General features: G+C 29.0%; 3 protein-coding genes across 9 annotated transcripts in view; 1 reads left to right on the forward strand and 2 right to left on the reverse strand.

Moving 5' to 3' along the window:
* Window positions 1-20,060, reverse strand: part of LOC141532529 (ubiquitin carboxyl-terminal hydrolase 3) — a 39,571-nt gene extending 19,511 nt beyond the window's left edge. For 3 of the 6 annotated variants that reach the window (XR_012480103.1, XR_012480100.1, XR_012480102.1), the window contains exons 1-8: window positions 19,659-20,060; window positions 19,074-19,573; window positions 17,224-17,371; window positions 16,641-17,154; window positions 15,766-16,023; window positions 15,149-15,397; window positions 14,774-14,967; window positions 4,413-5,053 (exon numbers count right to left, since the gene is read on the reverse strand). Coding sequence is in view for 2 of the 6 variants with exons in the window: in XM_074250910.1 (XP_074107011.1) it covers window positions 13,118-13,280; window positions 14,774-14,967; window positions 15,149-15,397; window positions 15,766-16,023; window positions 16,641-17,154; window positions 17,224-17,371; window positions 19,074-19,164 (1,617 nt within the window). In the remaining 4 variants the exon portion in view is untranslated. Of the gene's footprint in view, window positions 1-2,358; window positions 3,605-3,961; window positions 5,054-11,006; window positions 13,281-14,773; window positions 14,968-15,148; window positions 15,398-15,765; window positions 16,024-16,640; window positions 17,155-17,223; window positions 17,372-19,073; window positions 19,574-19,658 lie in introns of those variants that run through there. The other 3 variants (XR_012480101.1, XM_074250910.1, XM_074250911.1) reach the window with 3 other exon arrangements.
* A 969-nt stretch (window positions 20,061-21,029) lies between these two features.
* On the reverse strand, window positions 21,030-22,640 carry Rps17 (ribosomal protein S17). Its single transcript, XM_074250913.1, has 3 exons — window positions 22,533-22,640; window positions 22,053-22,204; window positions 21,030-21,373 (listed from the first exon to the last, which is right to left on the reverse strand). The coding sequence occupies exons 1-3, from the start codon at window positions 22,533-22,535 to the stop codon at window positions 21,133-21,135; spliced, it is 396 nt and encodes a 131-aa protein (XP_074107014.1). The 5' UTR covers window positions 22,536-22,640; the 3' UTR covers window positions 21,030-21,132.
* Window positions 22,641-22,904: 264 nt separating this feature from the next.
* The window catches only part of Fur2 (furin-like protease 2), a 314,333-nt gene continuing 310,822 nt past the window's right edge, over window positions 22,905-26,415 (forward strand). For both annotated transcript variants that reach the window (XM_074250907.1, XM_074250908.1), the window contains exon 1: window positions 22,905-23,890. The gene's annotated coding sequence lies outside the window, so the exon portion shown is untranslated. The remainder of the gene's footprint in view (window positions 23,891-26,415) is intronic.

The following is a 26,415-nucleotide window of genomic DNA, read 5'->3' on the forward strand; positions in this document are numbered from 1 at the left end:
ATGACAAATTCACTTATTGTTTAAAAAGGATCACTGTTCACTCAGTGATTTCTAAAATCACTAATTGTGTAAGTGGCAATCTCACGGTAATATCCATGAAAGCATCGATTTTCAACAAAATATTAAAAAAAGGTTATAAGAAAATTATGTCAAAAACAAAACAGTTAAATTATTGTTGCAAAAAAAGTGACATGTTGCAATTATACTTTGCTAAAGAAAATTTATAAACAAGATCAAAACGACAATTTAACTGTTTTGATTTTCGTTTTAATTCTTTTTAACCGCATTTTTCTATTTTGTGTAAATAATGTCATATTGATACTTTTTTTATTTACCTTCGGAATTAATATTATCGATACTTATTTATTTATTAATTTATAAGATCATGGGATTACATCCCCTGTGACCATACATCGTAACTGAGTACAAGTAACTTAGTTATTAGCTTAAATTTTACTGTAATTTTAAAAATAGAAAAGAAAAATATTGATAAACATAAAGTAATATTAGTCTATAAAGACTTAAAATTTTGAGAAATACATTAATAATTTTTTTGTATATTATTATGATCATAATCATCGACATTAATCATTGCCATCATACTATCAAACAGTTGTAAACAATTTATGACTTTTAATAGCCTTAATCCTCATTCACTCGTTCTAAGCTGAACAAGTACAAAGTACATTTATTTCGAAACTCATTGATTGTACTCGAAGACGTTATCGCAGAAGGTAATGAGTTCCAAAAATTACAACACGTTACAATAAATGAACGCTTATATGAAGTAGTTCGAGCAAAAGGAAATTTAAGAGTGTCTGTTATTGTCAGATCACGATGAAGGAGTACACTCGGCTTAAACTCGAGCTGACTACCAAATAGACCAGGCCGCATAAAACACAACGCTTTATAAAATTCTGATGCTATTAAAAATAGTCTTCGATTACGAGGTATGATCCATTGTAGCCTTTGTCGATGCTGCGAAATATGCTCACGACGCCGAATACGCAGCACAAACCGCACACAATTATTTAACGAGACTAGTAATCATCTTTCAAGCTCCCAGGTTCAATTTGTAAGAACAGTTACAAGCTTACGTTTTAACTGCACGCTAAGATTAGTATCATTCATATAATACGCACTCTGTATATTGTAAAAGTTGCTTTTTTTTTGAAAGTCTCAAAAACTTATCAGCTCTTAATCTTGAAAACCCCCATCGATCGCCACCAAAAATGTCAGAATCGGTAGATGCGTTCGTGAGATATCGTTGTCGAAAAAAATCGAAAAAAGAGTTTTTTTGTAATAACTTCGAAATTTTTCATCAGATCAATTTTTTTCTTCTAAATTTTTTATAGAATTTAAGAAACTACATCGATCGCCACCAACCGCGAGAAAATCGGTTGAATTATTCAAAAGTTATAGCAGTTTGAAAATAAAAAAAATCGTGTTTTATCAAATTTTGATAGGACTTTGAAGCTCGAAGAGCTCAAAAGTTTAAAACAGCTGCTTTTTTTATAGAGCTTAAAAAACTACATCGATTGCCGCCAACCTCGGAAAAATCGGTTGATTCATTCGAAAATTATAACAGTATGAAAATTAAAAAAATAGTGTTTTATGTAACTTCTATCAGACTTTTGAGCTCAGAGAGTTCAAAACTACATGAAAATTATATTTTTTAACTCTTCGAGTTCAAAAACGTAATAAGCGCAATTTTGAGCGCTTAATTACGAAAGTAGCGGGAAGTTGCAGGGATGGCCTTCAGGGTCAACCGTTTTCCTAATTTTTTTTTTTTAATATTGTAATTTTTTAACATATTTTTTAATATATGCGAAGAATATAAGAATTAAAGGTATATTTAATTATTCTACTATAATTCGAGTCTGTTAATTACATTATAATTTTACGTCATTATGAAATCAATAACTGATGTGAAAGTATTCAAAAAAAATATTATCAATAATAATAATAATTGTCATTATAATATCATAAAACTTATGATAGTTATGCTAATACGAATCATAAAAATAATATTAATGATCAAAACAATAATAGCATTAATGATAATATTAAGTATATAATGTTTTGAGTATTTTTAATGTATCGAACTTAATTAATCGTGAAAATAATGGAGGCTGTTGGAACACGGAGAAAAAAATATCGTGATAAACACGAAACTTTGTATCGTCATTATCGAAATCATATGTAAAGCGACTGTTATCTAACGTTTGTATTCTATCACTGTATGTATTGTGATTACCTCAAAACGTATGGTGCTAAGGACTATTATACGTATCGTGATAATCCCCTTGTGGAAATAATTCTCTGAAAAAACTCTTGAAAAGTCTTTATAACTCTGAATAAGACTTTTCGAAAGTCTTCACATCCCTAACTAAGTAAAGGAAAGACTTAATAAGTCTTCAAAACTCTGCAATACTCTTCAAAAGTCAAATTTTCCCTGCAATTTCGGAATTTCTCAAAGAGTTATTAAGACTTGATAAGACTTGTTCAGTTTTACAGGAAAAGAAGAAAATATTTCTTTTCAAAAAAATTACTTATCAGAATTAAATAAAACTATAAAAAAGAATTAATGCATGTTTTAAAAAAATTTTTTTTAAATAATATTTTCATCACGAAAATACTTTGATGGGCATCGAATCACTCATAGTTGAGCAAGTCAAAACATCAACAGCAAATGAAGTGCACTTGATGTTGGAAACAGATACTACTCAAAGAGTAAATCCAATCGGTATTTAATTTGGACTATCAAATATTAAAGTCAACTTTCTAGGTAGGAAAGAATTTTCTATTCACACGCTATCTGCTGGAATTAATTGATACCTAACATATTTTAGTTTACGAATTTACAGTTAGAATCTTTGAGTGTTCTTAGTTTCTAATAGGTGGCATGTGGTTAGAAAATTTTAGTAATTTTTTTGAAAAGAAATATTTTCTTCTTTTCCTGTAAAACTGAACAAGTCTTATCAAGTCTTAATAACTCTTTGAGAAATTCCGAAATTGCAGGGAAAATTTGACTTTTGAAGAGTATTGCAGAGTTTTGAAGACTTATTAAGTCTTTCCTTCACTTAGTTAGGGATGTGAAGAATTTCGAAAAGTCTTATTCAGAGTTATAAAGACTTGTCAAGAGTTTTTTCAGAGAATTATTTCCACAAGGGTCACGATACACCGCTTGCAGCGCCACTACTTTGCCCCTACTTTTCGCCTGGATCGTGATAATTACGATACGTATAGTGATGAGAGCGATATTTTTTTCTCTGTGAACTGGTATGTAATCCTATCCTAAACACTCAACTCAAATTCTATGAATCCTTCAGCCCGAAGGTTACTGTGGGGGTCAGTCCTCACTCCACAAGTATTAATTTAAATTATTTTAATTGTTGCTAATTAGTAATGTAAATTATTTATTCCTAATGTGCAATCATTCAATTACTAATAACTTTATGACGTCATACATTTAGTTTATGCTGTATGGGCATTGTATTTTTGCTGTAGTAGAATGGTTGTTCGTTTTCCCTCTAATCACTGCTACGGCACACCTTCGACAGCTCAATCCGTGATTGCAGGTCGTCCACATGATATTTGTGGGCTTCTCGTAACAAATTGTTCATTAAGAACAATTTGTTCATTAAGAACAATTTATTCTTTCAGAAAAATTTGTTCATTACTTTCAGCAAGTGTATTTTTTATCTATATTCGAGGGATAAAATATTTACAAGGTATAAAAAATTTTTTATTTCTATCAGTGTCGTTTGGCAAGAAAACACGTTCTGTTCTAGCTATTAAAGTGTTGCATATGAAGCAAACGTTATTTTCTCTCGTAATACAATTATTGCAAAACTCTATTTACTTGTAATAGAAATTCTTTTATACCTTGTAAATATATGTTATATAAATATAACAGTTTTGTATTCCTTGTGGTCGCAAATAAATAATGAAATAATTAAAAAAAAAAAAAAAAGAAGAGTGTAAAAATGGATTTATGTTAAAGTTATAGTGTTTACTCCGACAGTAATTTGTAAAAATGTACGCTACGATTGCTTAAAAACCATTTTTTTATGTATTTCTGTAAAAATAGTTATTAAAAAAAATTTTTAAATGCGATTAGTGATTATTTTTTTATCTGACGGTGTACATTTTGTAGCTTTTATATGCATAGTATGTCTGTCAAACTTCGATATTTTCGGTTTTCGCCCCTACCATCTAATTTTAAAGCTGACCCATGCGTATCAATAGCAAAAACAAATTAAATGTATTCTTACGCTAACCGTATATACTAAATATTTTTTAAGCACATGTTTGAGATGGTGGGAGCAAAACCGAAAATACCCGAAGCGCTTAGACTTGTCAATCAAACTATATATTTATGAAAAATTGTTATTAATTTAATTACTTACTTGCGTTGTCTTTTGTTATTTCCTTTTAAAGTATAAACTCTAGCACTATGGACATTGATAATATCTTTTGTGGTATTTAAGGTTAGAACTTATCCGCATCCGCAAATTTGCACCTTCGATGGTCTTGCCGTCTGTTATTCCGAATACTTAATTCGTTTCTTAACATTATTTCTCAAAAATTTCTTCAAATTCCTTCCATGAATGGAAGACGTCTCCAAGCACAAACTTTCTGGATCCTATTGTTTTAATGGGAAAATATATTGCGAAACTAATTTTAAGTGTTCCTTTTAAAAGAATAATGATAGTTATGATGACAATAATAGTAATAATAGTAACACAGCATCTGAAAATAATAATAATTATTATGATGAAAGTTATAAAAAAAATTATAAATTTATTATGTGTAAAACATCACAGTGACATTTGATGACAATTTTCTAAATGCTTTTCTAAATTTGTTGAATAATTTAAATTCGACGATTTCGCCGAACACAATATATAAATATAACCATTTTTACAATAAACAAAATAATCTGAAATACTTAGTTTTTTTATTTTATTATTATTTTCAATTGTGACAGTTTCCACAATGGCCTCAATCTCTACATCTTTCAGAGTTTTCTTAGCAGCAACCTCGATTTCTGTAAGAAATTGAAATTTACATTTTTTAATTAAATTTAATTATTTTAAGGATTCATTTCAAGAAGTGTGTCTAACCCTCTGATAACTTCTTAATAGCTTGACAAATGTTATTGAGATTAGCGCTGTTCGAAAGGCCTTGCGTAGGCATCAAAAACCTATAATCCTATTGCCCAGATCTAATATTGAACACAACCTTTTTACCCAAATTTCTAAAACTAAGGACATCTTTTACCCAGGCATCCACATACAGAATTTTGGTAACCCAGACATCCGTTAGCACAGAATATCTTTTACACAAGCATCCAACAGCACAGGTTTCTTTTGTCCAGATTATTCATTTTTGTTACCGAAGTTCAATGAAATTATACTAGATGGTGATGCAACAATTAATTATGATTTAAAATTGAAAAACTTTTACTACTGTTGACAGCAGATATTACTCTAGTAGAACTTAATTAATTGGAGTATTGTCTGACTAGCACAGATTCCAAATTCCATCGAATTGGCATGTACTTCTCATCCATATAATAATTCTATTACGGTAAAATAATAATAGCTAGCAACCTTGCAGTCACTATGTGATTGCCGTGACTTGTGAACTATAAATAAATGAAATTTTGCTTTATGAAATAATGATTTTTGTTAAATTATACTGTACTTTCTTAACTATTGACTTTTTAAAAAATATAAGCTCATCCCGGTGTCACACTCATCAAGAGCTTTTATTTGAGTACCCACATACATTTTGATTTATATACAGGGTGTCTCAGAAGTCGTGAGCCACCGGACAGGGTGTGGTAGAAAATTGGATTCTGAATAGAAAAGTCCTTTACCATTTTTCGATCAGACCCATAGAAAAATTACTACAAATTTATGAAAATAGACCAATGAGGAGCGCGGTTTAGCGGCAGAACGGTAGGCGCAAGAGCGAGCGAGTGGAAGCGCGACAGGCAAGGAGTGCGCGCTCGCTTGCACACGTGTGATGTCATTGCTCAGTTATAGCGGGATGCCCGCATGCAATAATAATGATCAATGATACTCCTGTAAATAAAAAAATTAATATTAGAAAAATCATCCCATAGACAGCCCCATAAAATAAAAAATGTGCGATTTTTTGATAATTAAAACTCAAATTTTCGGTGTCACCGAAAAATGAAAAAAAAAAAAAAAAGCCAACAGTCATATTCAATGATACCCCTGTAATTAAAAAAAAAAAAAAAAGAAAAGTTATAAAAGTACCCCATACACTCTGAGATACAGCCCCATAAAGCCAAAAATTTGCGATTATTTAATGATGAAATTCAAATGATCAGTGTGCACTTGAAGTTAAAAAAAAAAAGCAATAAAAATAATCAGTGACACTACTGTAGACCAAAAAAATTGAAAAAATAAAAACTACCCCATAGACAGGGAGATACAGCCCCGTAAAGCCGAAAATTCGCGATTATTTAATAATGAAATTCAAATGATCAGAGTGCACTTGAAGTGAAAAAAAAAAAGCAATAAAAATAATCAGTGACACTACAGTAGGTGAAGAAAATTTTTAAAAATAAAAACTACCCCATAGACAGGGAGATACAGTCCCATAAAGCCAAAAATTGTGCGATATTTCAATAATTAAAATAGAAATTTTCGACGACTACTCAAAATTTCAAATAAAAATCTAGGACTAATAGTTAACTATACCCATAACAATCAGAAAAAAATTAAAAATTACAAAAACCACCCCATAGACACTAAGATACAGCCTAATAAAGCCGAGTATTTCGGGATTATTTAACATCAAAATTAAAATATTCACAGTACATTCGAAATAGAAAAAAAATACCAATCAAAATTATCAGTGGTACTTTTGACCATCAGACAAATTTAAAAATTGTAAAAACACCCCATAGATACCGAAATATGACTTGATAACGCACAAAAATCGGGATTGCTTAGAAATTAAAATTCAAATTATTGGTGCCCATTGAAAATCAACAAAAGAAACCTTTTGTACTTATCGATTAAACTCCTGTGTATCGAAAAAAATTATTATTTAAAAAACCACCCCGCAAACTCCGAATTATGATCCCATTAAGCTGAAAATTTCTGATTTTTAGTAATTAAAATGCTACTTCTCGGTGTCCGTTGAAAATAAATGAAAAGTATGAAAACTCATTTTCAGATATACTCTTGTAAGCAAAAAAAAAAATAAGATTTGAAAAAACACCCCATTAACGGCGAGATAGGACCCCATAAATCCGCTAATTTGTGATTTGTTAGTAATTGAAATTCAAATTCTTGGTGTCCATTTAACAACAACAAGAGAAACCTATTGTACTTTTAAATTACACCCTTAAAAACATAAAAAAACTTAACTGTTGAAAATCCACCGCATAGACACTAACAAACATCCAAATAAAGCCAACAATTCGCGATTTTTCAATAATTAAAATTCAAATTTTCATATGACACCGAAAATTTCGATATCAATCCACAAAAAATCGATAAATCGCGGCTTTATGGAGGCGTATCTTGGGGTCTATGGAGTGAATTCTTGAATTTTGATATTTTCATTTATTAAAAAGAGTAAATTGGAAAGTGGAATGAGTTTATGCTCTTTATTTTAAGTGGACACCGAGAATTTCAATTTAAGTCAATTAAAAATCGACAAATAGCGACTGTATGGGGATGTATCTCGGTGTCTGTGGGGTGAATTCTAAAATTTTGATTTATTATTTTATAACAGAGATAACATTAAAAAGTACAATAATTTTCTTTTACTTATTTTGAGTAGACACCGAGAATTTCAATTTAAATCAATAAAAAATCGAACAATTGTGGCATTGTGGGGTTGCCTCTCGGTGTTTATGGGGTGGATTCCAAAATTTTGATTTTTAATTCATAAAAAGGTTAAACTGGAAAGAAAGATAATTTTCTTTGAGTTATTCCGAGTTATTTTATGTTAAATAATCCCGAAATACTCGGCTTTATTAGGCTGTATCTTAGTGTCTATGGGGTGGTTTTTGTAATTTTTAATTTTTTTCTGATTGTTATGGGTATAGTTAACTATTAGTCCTAGATTTTTATTTGAAATTTTGAGTAGTCGTCGAAAATTTCTATTTTAATTATTGAAATATCGCACAATTTTTGGCTTTATGGGACTGTATTTACTGTATATGGGGTAGTTTTTTATTTTTAAAAATTTTCTTCACCTACTGTAGTGTCACTGATTATTTTTATTGCTTTTTTTTTTTTCACTTCAAGTGCACTCTGATCATTTGAATTTCATTATTAAATAATCGCGAATTTTCGGCTTTACGGGGCTGTATCTCCCTGTCTATGGGGTAGTTTTTTATTTTTTTTCAATTTTTTTGGTCTACAGTAGTGTCACTGATTATTTTTATTGTTTTTTTTTTTTTTAACTTCAAGTGCACACTGATCATTTGAATTTCATCATTAAATAATCGCAAATTTTTGGCTTTATGGGGCTGTATCTCAGAGTGTATGGGGTACTTTTATAACTTTTCTTTTTTTTTTTTAATTACAGGGGTATCATTGAATATGACTGTTGGCTTTTTTTTTTTTCATTTTTCGGTGACACCGAAAATTTGAGTTTTAATTATCAAAAAATCGCACATTTTTTATTTTATGGGGCTGTCTATGGGATGATTTTTCTAATATTAATTTTTTTATTTACAGGAGTATCATTGATCATTATTATTGCATGCGGGCATCCCGCTATAACTGAGCAATGATATCACACGTGTGCAAGCGAGCGCGCACTCCTTGCCTGTCGCGCTTCCACTCGCTCGCTCTTGCGCCTACCGTTCTGCCGCTAAACCGCGCTCCTCATTGGTCTATTTTCATAAATTTGTAGTAATTTTTCTATGGGTCTGATCGAAAAATGGTAAAGGACTTTTCTATTCAGAATCCAATTTTCTACCACATCCTGTCCGGTGGCTCACGACTTCTGAGACACCCTGTATATTGTGACGTTATTTTAACGACCGGGGTCTATTTAAAATGAACGTCACTAGTGTCAACGAATTTTTTGTAATTTTAAACCGATATTTCGAGACCAAATGTTGTAGAAAATATAATTTTAAGAATTAAAGATAAATGTTTTGTGATTTAAGTGAGTGTTGATGCCGAGTAACGAAGTGCTATAGTTTTAGAGTGAATTTAGAAAATTACTGTTACAGTTGAGATTTTGAAATTTTTAAGAGTAGAGTAAGTTTTGAATAATATGAAGGTCAAGTCATTGAAGGGTTTTATTGAGTTATTTTGAGTTTTGCGTTTTGGGTTTCAAATTTTAAGTTTTGAGGTTGCAGAGGACGTGAGTAAGTCAGCGTTACCGTGAAGCGGGACTATAAGTCACCCGGTTTCGTTTGACGTTAGACATCAGTTTAACCCTTTGAGACTTCAAGGTGGAATGCCGAAGTCTGGTTGAGATGCCAGCGCTCTAACGTAGAGGAATATGACGAAAGCATATGGGATCAATTTAAGTTTTCGGTTAAGTTTACGTTTTAGCTAATTTTGATAATTTCTAGCGAATAAAAATTATCTACTTTTGTTTGTAATGTTACGTTTACGTTTTGAGTTTTTGCCTCCGTGTGTAAAGTACATATTTAAAGTATACCTTAAAAGCGTTCATACTTTTATTTTTTCGACAATTTTTTGTTAAACGTAAGAAAAACAATAATTATCCACTGTGCACTCTAAAAAAAAAAAATGATGAGTAAATTAAGAATTAATTGTAAAAAATGAATTTTATTTACAATTTAATTTTAAAGTTTAGTCAAATTTTTCCGTCAACAGCATTTCTCTGATAGCCAGAATTTCTGACCAAGAAGTTGGTGTCAAATATGTTGCCATCAACTTGTTGACAACTTGTCGTCAATTTCTGAACTTACAACTGTTGGTGATAAGTTGAGGAGAAAATTGACAAATTTCTGTTGCCGGAACATGTCGTCAAGTTGCTTGAGAAACTTTTCATCATCATCTTCAGAGCAAAAAGTTTCAGAGAAAGTATTTGCTGACGTCAGTAAGCACAAATGAAACGAAGTTCACGTAAGCCTGTTGCCGGAATTTGATGTAAAGCTACGCTAACAGTAAGGTAACAGTTGTACAATCGCCATCATTAATGCCTGAATTAGAATTGGTTACAACTTACTTATTTCATGCCCAGGCATTAATGATAGCGATTGTACTTATAACTGTTGACGTGAAGTTCACGTTAACTTGATGCGTAACGAGGTTGAAGTTAGCAGACACTTGACAATCTTTTGATTTTGCTTGTCAAACAAACTAGGCATAGAAAATTATTTATAAAAATCTCATTTATAATTTTTCAAAGCTTCTAAGGATGAAATTTTTCAATAAAATTTTCTTGCTATAATTTGTTTGTTAAAAAAATTATAAAAATGATCAGATGTTTCTCAATTTCAGTATCATGATGCGTAAGTTAAAGTTAATTTCTGGGAAATTTTACCAAATGCAAAAGTTGACGTAAACCATTAAAAATCAACTAGTTGATTGTCAACTCGTGCTAACTGGGACGACTTAGTGACAAGTTAGCACCAACTGATGAGTTCATTTCGTAATAGTTGCTGTCAACTTTTAGTTATCCCCAGTAGCCATACTGATCGAAAGGATTACTTTTATACGAATTCAATGCCCTTTTGCGATTAAAGTAAATCATCAAAATAAACAGTAGGACTGATATATTACTGGCGGTTACCAGACTACTTTACAATTTAGTGTCGTATCAACTGTCTTTAATCTCTGCCCAGTAATACTAAATTTAGCTAAAAAATCTCGCATTACCATAAATATGTAGCGGAGAAAATATTTTAATAATTTTCTCATTAGTATAAATTGCAATTGTAATTATTGATATTAACGTTCATTGAAAAAAAGAAAGGATGTAAATTAAAAAAAAAAAAAAAAAAAAAAAATTAAGCTGAGTTATCAGTATATTTTGTAACAGATGTTTATTCACCAAGAAATATGTGAAAAGTGTTTAATCACATTTTATTTATTAGTTTATACATAGGCAAGGTTTATTTATTATTTATATTTTTGTCGTTTTCCTACTTTAACTATCATACACGTATGTGTTTTTTCTTTCATTCCAATTGTCTATAAATAAGTAACTTTCCTTTTTTTATCAATATAGTTATTTACTTGCAAATTTTTATTTTTTTGTTATTCTAGTTTTGTTAATAAAAATAATTGTAATAATCATAATTAATGTAATAATAATAATAATAATAAAATAATATGTAATAAATGTTTCCTTCGGCTAACATCTCTCAACTTAATTTAATATCTTAATTATTATCTTTAGTAATGATAGAAAAAATAAGTCTTTTAAATAATCACAAAACAGCCATTAAGGATTACAATTTATCATTTTTTTTCCTTATGCAACAGAGATAGCCTAATGAATGATAGAGATATATGAATAGTTTTTCTTATTTAAATAACTCTTAAGAAATAATAATAATAATAATTATGATGAGAAAATTGAATGAAAAGTAAAAAAGGAAAAAAAAAATTCTGCGTTACATATTTTTTCGTTATGTAAACGATCAGTTCTTACGCAGATGTATTATCTATTATTTGTTCAATTGATTTGTAAACCATTATGCCCAAAACTTTTTCGGATTTCCTCTTTAAGAATAAAAAAAAATTATTAAAAAAGTCTCATGTTCATACTCCATTTCGAAATTTCACGCCATTAGTTGCCATAAAAACAACTTTAAAACTAAATCCTAAATTTTAATATTAAAAAATAAACTATACCTTAAAATACGTTACATACAATTTTTAAAAGAAGTGTGAGAATATAATAAAGTATAAAATCTTAAGAAATTAAATGGAAAATACCATGCTAATTTGAATCAGTTAATCGTCTAAGAATCAGTTTTTATAATAGAAATATTGTCACACAGTGATTTTGATGATGCGTTTGTTACAATATTATAATTTAAATTTAGATTAAAAAATAGTACATATAATCATAGTATTAAATGAAATAATCAATCACTTGATCCATTCAATTCACAGATGAAAATGCTTTACGAATTATAAATACACCCACATTTCTGTCCATGTATAAATACATAATAAATCTATACATGTCGTTTTACACATTTTTCTGACTCTAAATTCAGATATTAATGCCTTCGCTTTTCTATATCACAATTAAATACCATTTTTCAATTAATTTTTATTTAAATTGTATAAACAATTGGCAACTCTTAATTAATTTTTTTTCTATTTCTTTCATCATCATCATTTTCATCACCGCTATTATCAGGTATCTAGAAAAATATAGAATTTTTTCTGTGTACTAAGTAAAGTAAAACTCAATTCGCAGATAAAGATTGAATACTCATGTATGTGCATCAACATTTTGTTGATACTTAAATTATAAATTCAGATTTTTTTTTCTTGTTCATTAATTTTTGGATTTGAGAAACGAGTTTGGCAATAAGCGTGCATAGATTTTATTGAAAAAAGTAATAAGAATAATCTATGCATGTAAATTGAATTGCGCTTAATACTAAAGCGAAAAATATGAACTGATAAAATAGTAATAAATTCTTATTAACTTTTTGTTTCATTCGTCCATAAGTAGGACGGAGTTGAGATATATATCTTTTTTAAAGGAAGGACGTGTAGTGGAAAACCCGAGAATAGAATTGGGCAGAAAATTCACAGTAGTGAATGAGAATGAGGTGGAAAAGAAACCAAATGTAAGTCGTTTTATTAATATTTTTTCTTGTTTCTCGTGTCGTAAATCGGCGATATTTTCGTGAGGCATTCAAATAAGCGGATGCAACGCTTCTCTATCTAATCTATTTCAAGTACGTAGACATGTCACACGCTTGAATCGCTTATGATTTATCATCCTCATTAATCGCACTTTCTATTTGTCCTTGTACGATTTCATTTTTATACTTGTCAGCAACAGCAACGTCAGCATTAGCGGCAGTACTTGAATTATCGCCATCCATTTCTTGATAATTATTATCACCATTAACTGGAATTTTAGTAATTACTCGGCGATGTCACAATGGCGGGGGAATTGAAAATTCTCTGCGTACGTAAAAGAGAATATAAGGCTTGCACTTGGCAACAGACTCGGTGCTTACTGGGCGTACGCTACTATCATTGAAATGAAACCACTGGCCATCGTGAACAGCAAAGGCAGTATAATGTCCGGTACCCGCACTAAAAATAATGCACGGTTATTTTTTAAATTTTATTCTTCTTTTTTCACATTATTTTTAAATTCATTTGCATTTAAATTATATACACTTTCTCTATAAATATTTTAAAAGTTAATTACTTCATTATTTGTTCTCTCCATACAAGCTTATATAAATACAAGCTTTGACAGAACAGGATATTTTTTTTTTTATCGACATAAGCTATTATTTCAATTATTAGAATATAAAAAATGTAAATAAGTTTTTATGATTTTAAAATACAAAAAAACTATATCAAGCATTCATGCATAATTAAACAAACATCATCCATAAAATAATAGTACACATTGTTTCTCTTTTCATGGAATAAAATATTATAATTTAACATTTTAGGTGTTCAATTATACTAAAAAATTTTTAAATAAATTATTGTTAAAAAAAAATTAAATAACACGCTTTAATGGAAAATAAAACTAAAAAGTATAGAAAATAATTATTAAGATTTCGATCTATAGCGAAAGAAAGTCAATATAATTTGATGATTTTTTATAACTAAAATAAAAAAAAAAATTGATTTTATAGCAAAAAAAAAGCGTACGGTGCTGTTTACGATATTTTTATTCGTAACTTTGCTTTTACAAATAGTTACGAACAAAACATTTACATTAATTAATATTAAGATAATACTACCCTTACCACAAGAGTCAAATCCCAAGACCTAACCTTATTTGATTAACGTAGTAGATTTTCTCATACTAAATCACGTTGGAGAAAGAGAGACAGATATGAATTTTGAATGTTTTTTAATGACAAATATTCTCATATTCTCGGAAACCATACTGATTGTTATTAAATATGTTCTAGATGTTATTTTCTCTAGTTGTCTTAATTTTATGAGAATCTGAACGTCCAGTTTTGTGAAATAAAATAAAGTCTGTGATTTTCCATACGGATCAATGGTACAAGCAAAAATATGTAAATATCAATATCTTTTTTTCAGTTCTCGGTAGGCCTCCAAAAATTTAAGTGGTTAATTAAGATAGTATTATGTACCTATATGACAAGTTTCATCAAATTCGGAACGTCAATTCTAAAACCGGTAGTACTACCTTAAGCACTCTAAGCATTTTTACAATTAAATGAACTTTTTTTTAATGCATTAAAAATCAATGAATTACATAAGCAATATCAGCAATTAAAAAAAAAAAAGCATCAATGAAATGTCACCAGTTTAAAAATTACTGATTTAAAAATAAATAATCATGAAGAATATTCTTAAAGAAAAAATAAATAATTGAAAAGTTTGATCATCTAAAATAACGTGGTACGAAAGATGAGGTTATTGTAAATTACGATCTTTAAAATTTTTAGAGTCGTAAATTTGCGACTGCTGATGTTACAAATAAATTTATCTGCGTATATATTTAATGTATATATTTTTTTTAATTATTTCATACAAAACCATTGACAACTACATTACTGAAAATGAAATTAACAATTTAAATGAGTACTCACCCTGATCCATGATGAACAATAACGGCAGCTAGATCATAGAGATGGCTATTTTGTGCACCAATCTTAACGCCAGCAGATCCACACACGGTGAATGTTGACATATCAAGTGATTCCATCGGAAAATCAACTTGAGTATCCACCTTGGAGCGATACGAGTTGCACCACCTAAATCTTTTTATGTGAAGGCACAGCACCTGGAAGAGTAAAACGCTCAGATGGTGTGCAAAGTAATATATTTTTGTAAACATAAAGTTCAAATGCATTGATAGATCTTGTTAAATTTTGTACCTCTTTTTAGTTGAAGAATAAAAATAAAAATAATTATAGGAATTAATTAAAGAAAATAAAGTAAATATATAGATTATGGCAACTAACGTTAGGCAGCCTGTGAATCCAGAACCTTTTGGTAGATCGTTGTTTTCCCATACAGTTATTACAGTAGTATAGTTCACTGTCAGCAAGCTCCTCAACTTTGAAGAACCGAGAGAGACTGAATGTCAAACTGCACACTTCTTCTTGCTCTTTTGTTGCTGTTCTTCTCTGAAATTTATCGGGAATATCCAAAGAAAGATCTTGAAAAGGTTCATGGGTTTTTGAATCTGTTCGACAGTTCATACAATGTACCTAAATTATGATAATAGAAGGTATTAATAAGAAATTTAAATGAGAAAAAAATTGTGTACATTTATATGTCGCGTTCTAGATGCCATAAGGGCGTATAAAAAATTTTTTTTCGGGAATTGACGTAGTTTTGTCCGAAATGTGGAGAAATGCTAAAAAAAATTTTTTATACACCTTTATGGCTCCCGGAATCCACCTCGGATGCCATAAGGGCGTATAATAAAAATTCTGTTTTTTTTCCCCAAGTCCAAAAAAATTTTTAGTTCGAAGAAAAAATTTTTTTGGACTTACAAAAAAACAGAATTTTTATTATACGCCCTTATGGCATCTGTAACGTGACATATTATCAAGATATCACTTAATTTACATACCACACTGAGTAAAGCGCCACCAAATACTGCAGTAACGATACTTTGTTTACCACGAAGTCCTAGTGGTTCGTGACCAAGTCTTGGTAAAAGTTGCAATAACTCTGTGTGAAGTCTATCAAGCATATAAGTGAGAAATTCATGAGCATCTTGTTGTTGATAGCCTCTAAAACGTGGGACCACTTTCCAAATTACTAAAAAGAGACATTCTGGTGATATTGCTTGACCATTTGAACTACCTAAACTCAATCCTAGTAAAACCTATAAATTAAAAATCATTTAGTTTATTATTATTATTATTATTATTATTATTATTGTTATTATTATTATTAAAACATAATGAGAAACGAGCAGTAGAACTAAAAATACTAAAAAAATAATAACCAAAATGGGATACAAGTTTAATAACTTTCCAAAGAAAAGTAAAAATTCGAATAACTATGGTTGCTTTTAAAAAACTATTAATCAAATGTTTTAAAGTGAATATTGAAACTGAACATTATTGTTATGACTTGATACATTACAGTAAATACTATAAGCATATAAATCTTAAGACCATAATGATACAAATTGTATATTCAATAGATAAGATACATGTATATGGCTAAAATGTAAATGAAGAAAGTTATTATATATTTATTAATTATCACAATTATTTATTAATATTATTCATGTCATGTCTTGTAAAAATAAAGTATCTATAATTAAATTTCATGTACCATTAAAATTTATAAAAATTCAGATCAATTTTCAGCATTTATTATAATTTAGAAAAATTTTTACAAATATCTATTAGGATTAAAAATGGAATTTTAAAGCGATGGACAGTAAAAATTAAATTTCCATTTAGTTATTATAAAAAAAGCAATAGGTGTTACCTTTCTAAGTTCTTCAGCAAGTAATGCATCGCTTAGTTCTTTAGCTCTACCGGGAGCAACAATCCGTCCTCTATGAGTTGGCGGTTCATCAAAGGCAATGCCCTCAAGACTCGGCATCTGCGTAAGGTACTCACAAAAATGGCTGATGTTATTAAATGATTGAAGTACAGCATTCATAAAACATGTATTGCCGAGATTTCTTAATCCAACAACTTTTTTCTCTTTGGTAGCCTTGGAACTTCGTCGTTTGGGAACTGGTCGATTATCACCGCTCATTTCATCAAACGAATGAAGTCTCTTGCGAGTACGAGGTCGCAAATTTCTTACAACAATTTCGTTTTTCCATATCGCATCTGAATCAGTATCTCCATTTCCATTGTCTAATCCCGATGAGGACGATGAACTCCAATTTTCATCATTTTCTTTATGTTCAGCTTTGCGAAATGTATTTTGACGAATTTTTTCTATTTGTCCGGTTGATGTATCATTAACAACATATTCGTCACATGAATAACTGAAATTTATTATTTTTTAATATTAGTAAATATACAAATAAATTAATTAATTAAAAATGAATATTTACCAAAAGACAGATAAATTTTCGCAGTCAATGCATACGCAATGATGAGTATTTTTCTCATGATGTTGCAGTGCGTGGCCAGACATGTAACGCCCACAATGTACGTTCCCGCAGTGTAAGCATAGCCACGTACTTTTCTCCGTTCCACATACTGAATTTTATATTAAAAATTTTGTTTTAATTATAATATAATTATCATTACCAGTGCATTAAATAATTATTAAGAATCTGAGTATATTAATCATTGTTAATGAATTAATTATAATTATTTGATCAGATTTTTGTATATGTATTCAATTATTAATTAATATTTAAATTGATTCGAATTTCATTAACGTTTATGCAAATATTTCGGTAACTATTAAATAATTTGTTTATTTAATACATGTATTTGTATCTTCATACATAATCATACTTGAGAGTGAATTGTTAACATTTTTAACTCAAAAATTATTTTTAAATTATAATAAATTTCTGGAAACAAAAATTTAATTTGATTTGAAATGCATTGAATGTTTCAGCTGTCTGACTTGGAATTTTTTCAACATTTATTTATTCATATAATATTAAACTTTGCATCTTAATATCAACCCTACTTCAATCATCACATTTTGATCTAACACAACAGTTCAATTTTAAAAAGTTTTTCATGTTAGTATAATACTTGAAATTTGAACGGTAAAAACCAGTTTAATTTTTATGTAATCACTTCAATAGTTCTCTTAGTTTTTAGTAATAAAATTTAAGATTTTTATGGAGAAAAAAAATTAATAATGCAAGACAGCGTGACTTAAAGAGCAGTAAAAAGACCATTTTTTTTTATTGTTTTTCTGTAAGTAATCTACATGAACAAATACTACAACGATCAATAACTTCTGGGTTCTTTTATTTTGTACTTTCGTGTGTATTACTGGAAAAAACCGTCGCAAATTGTAAGGGAGTAAAGGAAGTAGACAGCAGTAAAAAAATAATAAAAATGAGAAAGAAAAAGACACGTTTCCTTAAGTTTAACGTATAGTTTCGAGGTCGCTTAGAATCGTAAAACAAAAAAGAGAAAAGTTTAATTCGGAAATTGAAAATATTAGTTTTCTCATTAGTTCATTTTTTTTCTTTTTTTTTTTTTAAAGAAGTACCATAAAAATGAACTGTGAATTTTTTCAATCTGTTTTGGACTCAAAAATTATTTCACAACAGATTGCAAGAAAACAAATTAAAGTCATAATTATTGAAAATGATAATTTGAGTATAAATTAGAAATTTACGGTGAAAACTATGATGAGATAGATCTTGGATCAGCTGATTAGCGTTTTTTACTATTGATTTTACAATGAAAAGTGCGCGCGCAAGTGTACAATGAACGATAACTGTACCGAGGTCTTCTATGTAAATAGTAAATACGCATATGTATCCACAAATATATACATGTAAATAAATAATAAAACATGAGTTCAATATCTTTACATGTAACAAAAAAAGTTCAGACCTTAGCTTGCATAAGTCATAACTAACTTGGGCTTGGAAATAAAAAAGTAAGATCTCAGTAGACAACAACTAAACAATAAATTTCGTATGTTACATATTGAACTAAGAAATAATCCAATGGCATATAATAGAAAATATACCAAGAAAAAAAAATATTCATAAAATGCCGTTGGATATTCGCTAAACGAGCGCACCAAGGCCAAAAGAGTAATGGCCTGTGAAGAAAGGGATAAGGTAAAGAAAAATGACTTTTTAATTTAAATCTAAAATCAATACATGCATAATAAGTAAATAAAGAATAGTTAAATTTATAGTATGTAGTAATTTTAATGGTTTTGTAAAAATATATATAAGTAAATAAAAAAAATTACCTGCACAAACGAAAGGTAAATTTTTTATGTCATTCCATTCAATATCATTACTCCCAAGTCTTACACTCTGTGCAAGATGCGGACACTCCATCTCTCAGAACACTATAAAAAACTTAATTTTAATATTTTATAACAAATGTTTTTATTTGGGCCTTGTCATTAATTATAATTTTTGTTGAGCACACTTGACACTGTATTAAATATTAACCAATGCGTCGATTTTAGTATGTATTTACCAGTAAATTGTTAATAATATATTTTTTAAGTTAAATTCAGTGAGTAATTTTTTATCTATTGTGGCGGGGGTACACGCGTAAGTACACTAAGTACCCCTTTTTACATATCAGCACCCTTGTCACATATCAGAGGCCTGAACACGTTACTTTGCAACTGATGGATTTATGGATAGGTTTATTGGTGTGATGATAAAAAAAATTAAATAAGAACTCAATGCGCAGCAGCAATGAGTCTAAATAACGCTTGCAAATTATGAAGATTAGCTAAAATAAAAAGAAAATAATGTAGAATTAAATGAAAAAATTTTTGATACTTTATTGTTAAAGTTGAGATGTAATGAAAGATTACCAATGAGTACAGCTCGGCTTGACTCGGCGATGATTTAAATTTAGTGTGAATTTTTTGTTTGTTCGTTGTTTTTTCTTTCCTTTGTTTTTTTTTGTTTTTACAGACAATTAATTATGTGTATTAAATATCAAATTTTGTTGATTTTTTTTAATCCTTTCGATTAATAATGGCGGTCACAGATACACATTGAATGTAAAATTTTAAAAACGTTGTGGTAATGTGTAGAGTCAGTGGATGGCAACAGTGACGATGATGTCGCCTCTTGGGGCTGATTCACGCCACGTATTGTTAGATAAATAAAATTCATCCAGTTAATTTAATTATTATTGTAGATTGACTAGACTTGAACTCACTACCTAAACTGATCACACAAATCGACATCGACCTCGTCTTGGGGTTTTACTGTATACTATTCACATCTATACACATTGTATATGTATATGTACTTTTAAGTATGTGTGTGTGTATTCTATACGAGAATACGATGCATACATAAGTACATGATAGCGTCGTCAGGTTGATTTAGGTATTGAAAGTTAGGTAAGGCAACACTTGCGCACTCTTACTGCGTGAGATGAAACTTTGTCTTTACACACTTAATAAATATTAAGGCATATTTATTATATTTTTAAATAAAAATTTCAAGACAAGATATCAATTTTTTGTATGACTTTTAAGTTAACTGTCACTTGACAATTCCTTGATTTTCTTTAACAAAAAAATTTGTTCTAAAAAATTATTTTTACAAAATTGCATTTTTAATTTATTGAAATTTCTACAAGTCCATTTTTTTTAACTATAATTTATTTGTTAAAAAAATTAAAACATTTGTGAAGTGACAGCTAAAATTTGATGTCATATTTTTTGTTACACTAAATGAGCCATCAATAAACACAAATTTCGGTTTAATTTCACGTTATTTGTATTTATAATTATTAAATTATTTCAGAAATTGTTTTTTTTTAATCAATTTACAATTGTCGGGCAGTTATTTTAATCCTTCAAATTTATTGTAACATTTTTTAAGAATTGAAAAATATTGCAACAAAAAGTGCGACTGCCATATAAATTTGATAGATTAACATTTAATGTTTGGAATTTAATACTAACTTTAAATTCATTTCCGAAAGTAGAAGTTCAATTGCTTCCATGAATTTTTTATCAAAATTACAAATATCAGCGTTTATTTTTTTTTTCACAAATTAAATTTAATCTTCTAATGTAACAGTTAATCAATAAGAAAAATTAAATTTTAAATTAAAAAAAAATTCAATTGAATCAATGAAAAGTTATAAATTGTAGGATACGTTTGAGGAAAGTAATAATAGTATAATAGTTCACTTGCAAGTAAATAAATGAATGAAATATAAATTATTTGATCTCTCGAATTTGAGATTTATTCGAATACATCAAATCTGAAAGTTGGATGTTATTATTTATTTTTTTTTTTTCAATTTATAAAATAAACAAAAAATTAATTTCGGCGGTTAAACTGGTGCGCCGGTGGCTGGACAAGCTGAAGAACAGAGATGTTGCTGAATTCCAACATCTTCAACATTTCTTTAGTTTCAGGGTCGACTTCAATGACATCATGTTCGAGAGCTGAAACTTCTGGAACGTAGTTGTCTCTGCGTTCTCTCTCTTCTTCTTGCAATTTTATTGAGATGCCTCTAACTTGGCTGTGTCTCAACCTCTTCATTAAATGCGTAACGAACCTGTAAATTGAAAAAAATAAACATTAATTCATTTTTAAATATGTAAATTTACAATGTGATAATAAGATCGAAATTTCATTTTATAAGTTTTTTCCATTTAATTTTGTTTAATAAGTAAATGTCTAAAAAGGGAATTAAAAGTTTCACATCTAAGATGAAGTATTAAAATTTGATAAAGATATAAATTTTATAAAACGAAAAAAACAAAATGCTGATGTTTGTTAAACTGAATAAATTAATTGTCTACTAATGGATTATCTTAATTTGAATAAAGTTAATGAAAATTTTAGTTATTTATTGAGTTACTTTTATAAAAATTTTAAAAAAGTATCTATCAGCCGGAGAATGAAAATATTTCGAAATGTCATACTCCAATCAACAGAAATTTGATTAATTTTTAATTTCGATCAACAAATTTATTAATACTGAAACACTATTAGAATAAAATTGTTTAAAGTTCTCTGTGTAAACATTTTTTATAATTGTTATGATTATTGTTAATGTTATTTAATTATTAGACAAATTTATCAAATAATTTTTATTTGATAATATCAGTGTCATTTAAAGAAAGCTCGTGAAGAAATAATGTGTTGTCGTCGTAAGAAATCATATAGTTTTGTCATTGTCTTCATGTTTGTTACCGATATAAACAAATCAAATATTTAATTGAATGACTTACCCAGCAATCTTATTTTTAAGAGGCTTGCTAGGAATAATAGCAATCTCCTCGCATATTCTCTTGTTGGTATGGAAATCAAGAGTCAAGTGAGTGTAATACTTTTCGATGATGACCCTAGCGGCCTTTTTGATGGTCTTGGTACGTACGCGACCCTGGAAATAAAAAAAAAATATTAATTCAATTGCCATAATATTATATCCACCAACAATTAATAGAACATTAGAATCTACTTTCAAAAATTTTCAACATTATTCTAAAAATTTAAATCACATTCAGTCTTGTGAACGCTTAACCAACAAAACTAATTTGCACCCACGTCCACGAGTGTTGCGTGATGAAAAATTAATCCAATGCACAAAAATGATAAACAAACACTAAATAATTTTTTAATTAACTGCTTGAATAATTATTACGAATTTAAAAAAAGATTGCATTAAAAAAAGTGGATTAAACCATGAAATTAAATAAAAATCTACCCACCATTATGGAGGCTTTGAAGCAAAAGATGTTCTGGATATAATGATTTCAGGTTGAGCGCAACTCCAAGCTTCTTTATTGACTGAATAATAATTCCGAGTTCCGCACCAGCGCCATTTGATTTTCTTACCATCTAAGCATGTAAAAAAAATAATCATCATATTCACTCAGAGATGTCTCTTGTAGTACTTTTTTTAATGAATAATTTTACCGCGTGCATGCGCGCGAGGAGTATCTATAAACCCAACCATGCGCATTGAAAATGAAACATCTGACCTTAAGGGTGCTATTTAAATTTGTTAGTTCAATCAGTTTATACCCTTATAGGTTAACTTATTTTACAAATGAAAACAAACTCCTGTCAGTAACTTAACTTATGTCATAATCATACATCTAAACATATTTATTTACCCGCTTCTGCTTTAAAAAAATTTTTTTTATATTTCGTTTTTGCCAAAAAAGTTTTATGAAATTGTTTAAATAATTTGTGAAAAAAGAGATGGAGAAACGAAGCAAACATTACACTGTTAGAAATGGACATGAATATTTACAGAACAGACACAAAAATAGTTACAGATAGAGATATCTTTTAACTCTCTTCATCAGATGGTATCTCGTGTTCAATAAAGAGAAACGTACAAAAATGGGTGAATGCGGGAGAGACTGAGTGAGATAATGCAAGAGCGTGGGAGATCCATCTATATATGTTCACAAGTGCATATGTATATATATATATATATATATATGTAAAAGTACAGTCGTAGATGCTCGGGTATCGGGAGTTGAATATTATGGAGTACGGCGCGGGTAATGGTGGGGACAAGGGCAAAGAGGTTTGTTTATCGCTTAGTGAACGGCAAAAGAGAATTCGCTAGTCAGTCAGTGCGGTGCTTTCGTCCGTGTACGGTCGGGCGCGTGCTCTCTCTTTTTTCTTCATCTTATAACATACATCCTGTTTTTATATATTGGCCGACTCTGTATTCCGGTTTTTTAAAAATATAAACGGTTCACTTGAAACTTTCGCGTACGCGTTTTGTATATCGATAAATATCTTTAAATACTTGTATTAAATAAAAAATATATTATCGTGTTAAAAAAATATAATTGTGTGTTACTATATACATGTATTGAAACTCCGATTGAAATGTGTGTCAATGACGCGCAAATATATTTGTCAAATTAATAAAAGTAATAACAATAATAATAATAATAATTGCACGTAAATTAAAAGGTACTTACGTTAAATTAATACGTGAATGAAATTATGGTGTAATGACAGGTTATTGTGATAATTATAATTTAAATCGCAATTATTATTTTTGGAATTTGATGGTTATTTTCGGGCTGGCTAATTGCGTTAGGTGAGTATCATTTTATTTTATTATTTATTAAATACATCGTTATGTTATGATTTATGATGTAGAAATCATTGGACATCTAGCAATTTTTTTTTATTCAACAAATAAACTAGTAATACAAAAATATATTCTAAAAATTGCACTCATAATTTTTTTTTTTTTTAAATTTCTCCATGAAGAAATTTTACAAAAAACTGTTTGTTGAGAAAAGTTATATCAATTGTCAGATGTTTGCTGATGTCAGGATTATGATTGTGTTGATTAGTTTTTTATTAATATTTATTTTTATTTAATGTTACAGACCAAAAAAACTTAATGCCAAAACACTGTTGTCTTAAGTAATTTATTAAAATATTTATACGCAACAAAATAATAAAAATAACAACAACTAATAACAAATGTGTGGATACATACTATGACTTCACGGTAGTAATCGTGGGTTGTTTCCAAGAGTGACAGACTATGCTTGATGAGACAGCTGGGTCAGTGCACCGTGTAGCGATGCCAGTCTCTGCTTAGTTCACTCTTTTTTTTTTTATTTTACTTCTATTCCATTTTCTCGCGTGTTACAATTGTGTCATACTCTACAATATAGTAGCATACTGTTTCTCTTCCGTCACACAATACGTAACTTGAACATTTTTATTTCTATAAATATTTTATTTTATTTATTAATTTTACATATACGTGTATACGTGCATTTATATATATCGTTCATTATCTCAAGATATAAAGGAGCATATGTGTTGGTAATCCATCAGATAGATCCGAGATTACTCATAAATCATGATTCATTATGTCATGATTGATGTAGCATAGGAGTATAGGTGCTGTGTCCTTGGTGTTGACTTTTTAGTTTTTTTTATTCCTCGACTCAATTTGATGTAAATCTTATCCTTTGTACATTGATTTTTTATTGTATTACTAAACGCTGGTAGTAGTTATATTATTTATTTATTTATGGTTGTAGGAAATTTCATCATATCATATAAAATATTAATATTATTTCAAGTTGTTTTGTATATTCCAGCATTTGTTTCAAGTGTAAAAATACTTAAGCGCTGATAAGATTATTTATTTGCGGTAAAATGAAACTGCAATGTTAACGGAAGAGGAATCAGATAATAAAGCCAAAAGCTCTAGTTGTTGGGAAAAATCTTGGTCGCTTTTGCGGTTGACTACTCTGTTCCTTTACGTTTATTTTAAGGTATTTTTATTATTTTTTTTTTTCTTTTTCTAGCTTCTTCCATTCGGGATATACCTTCGCTTTTTACTGTTAGTAGTTCTTCGTTCGACAGTCAGCTGACCACACTCGAGATCCGGCGACTTTCACCTTCCGTCACAGTCTGATGGGACAGATATAGGAATAAATAGAGGAAAAGATACATTTTATTTTATGCATTAGTAGGTCGCTTAACTTAAAAAATTTACGTTCAGGTTTCAAGTAATCAGAGTAACTTTGTGATAAAGATTTTTATATGATATAATACTTTTACTCCAAATGTTTGGGTGCTATCGATCGGATTATTTTCTTAACATTTACTTAACACGTTATTTGATAACTTTTGTACTTAGTGAAATATTTAATATATATTGGGCACCTATGTTTTTGTGTTGAAAAATATCATAACATAACTGTTCATGTTTAACAACTTTTTTTTCATCACTTAATGTTGTGAGTAATGAGGTGAAATTTATGATTTAGGACAATGACTACGTATTTTCAACTTTCTAAGTATCTTCTATTAAAAATATATATGACTTATTTTTTTACTCCAAAGTTATCTATTATTACATGATTTCTCATGATATAGCTTTGGCTGTTACTGACATGAAAAGCTGTAATTAAAAAAACTTTCAATAATTACGGTAACTAATAAAATAAATTAAATTTTCTATCATTTCTTTTTCATATAATCAGTATTGACACTACGAGTTGCAATGTCCGTTGAGCCAACCGAAATTAGTCAATTTCAAACTAATGCGACTGTTGCCAGACAGGAACTGATCGTTTTCTTTCCGCTGAAGAAATTTGCAGCCCTGTTTTCGATCCTGTCAGAGAATCTTTTGTTTATTTCAAATCTTTATAGTTGTCATTTCTTATTCGATATTAGTCTGAAACTCTCTAGTTTTGTTTGGCTCCTCGCTTTGCTCGGGCAGGCAACTTTAACCTCATCTTTTTTCATGTTTAGTCACACAATATACTATTACACCACACATGTATCAATGTTTTGTTTCTTGTAAATCACTGTCTGATAATGTAGTGTTTACTGACTTTATTAACTGTACTCGAAGGAAATCCTTAGATCTGGAAAAGAGCTTTTATGCTTGACTAAGTGAACAGCTAAACCTAAAATGTACATCAGCTCTCCTGAATCATATTCATAGTTTTTTTCTTTTACTAGGTTATTACTAATAACACTGAAGTTGACAGACATTAAAAATTTTTTTAGAATTTTGTAGTAATTAAATTATTAAAAAAAATTTAATTAAAAAGTTTCACATTTGAAATTTAATAAAAATTACAA

The sequence above is a fragment of the Cotesia typhae genome, unplaced genomic scaffold (genome assembly GCF_013202065.1).
Source record: "Cotesia typhae breed Kobodo isofemale line unplaced genomic scaffold, CoteBio_Ctyphae contig_65, whole genome shotgun sequence".
Lineage (NCBI taxonomy): Eukaryota > Metazoa > Arthropoda > Insecta > Hymenoptera > Braconidae > Cotesia > Cotesia typhae.

What these genes read in the sequence shown, in the direction of transcription:
- Rps17 (XM_074250913.1), bottom strand. An exon ending in CTTAAAAATAAGATTGCTGG is followed by an intron (nt 21,374 to 22,052) that starts GTAAGTCATTCA and finishes TTCAATTTACAG; the next exon opens with GTTCGTTACGCATTTAATGA.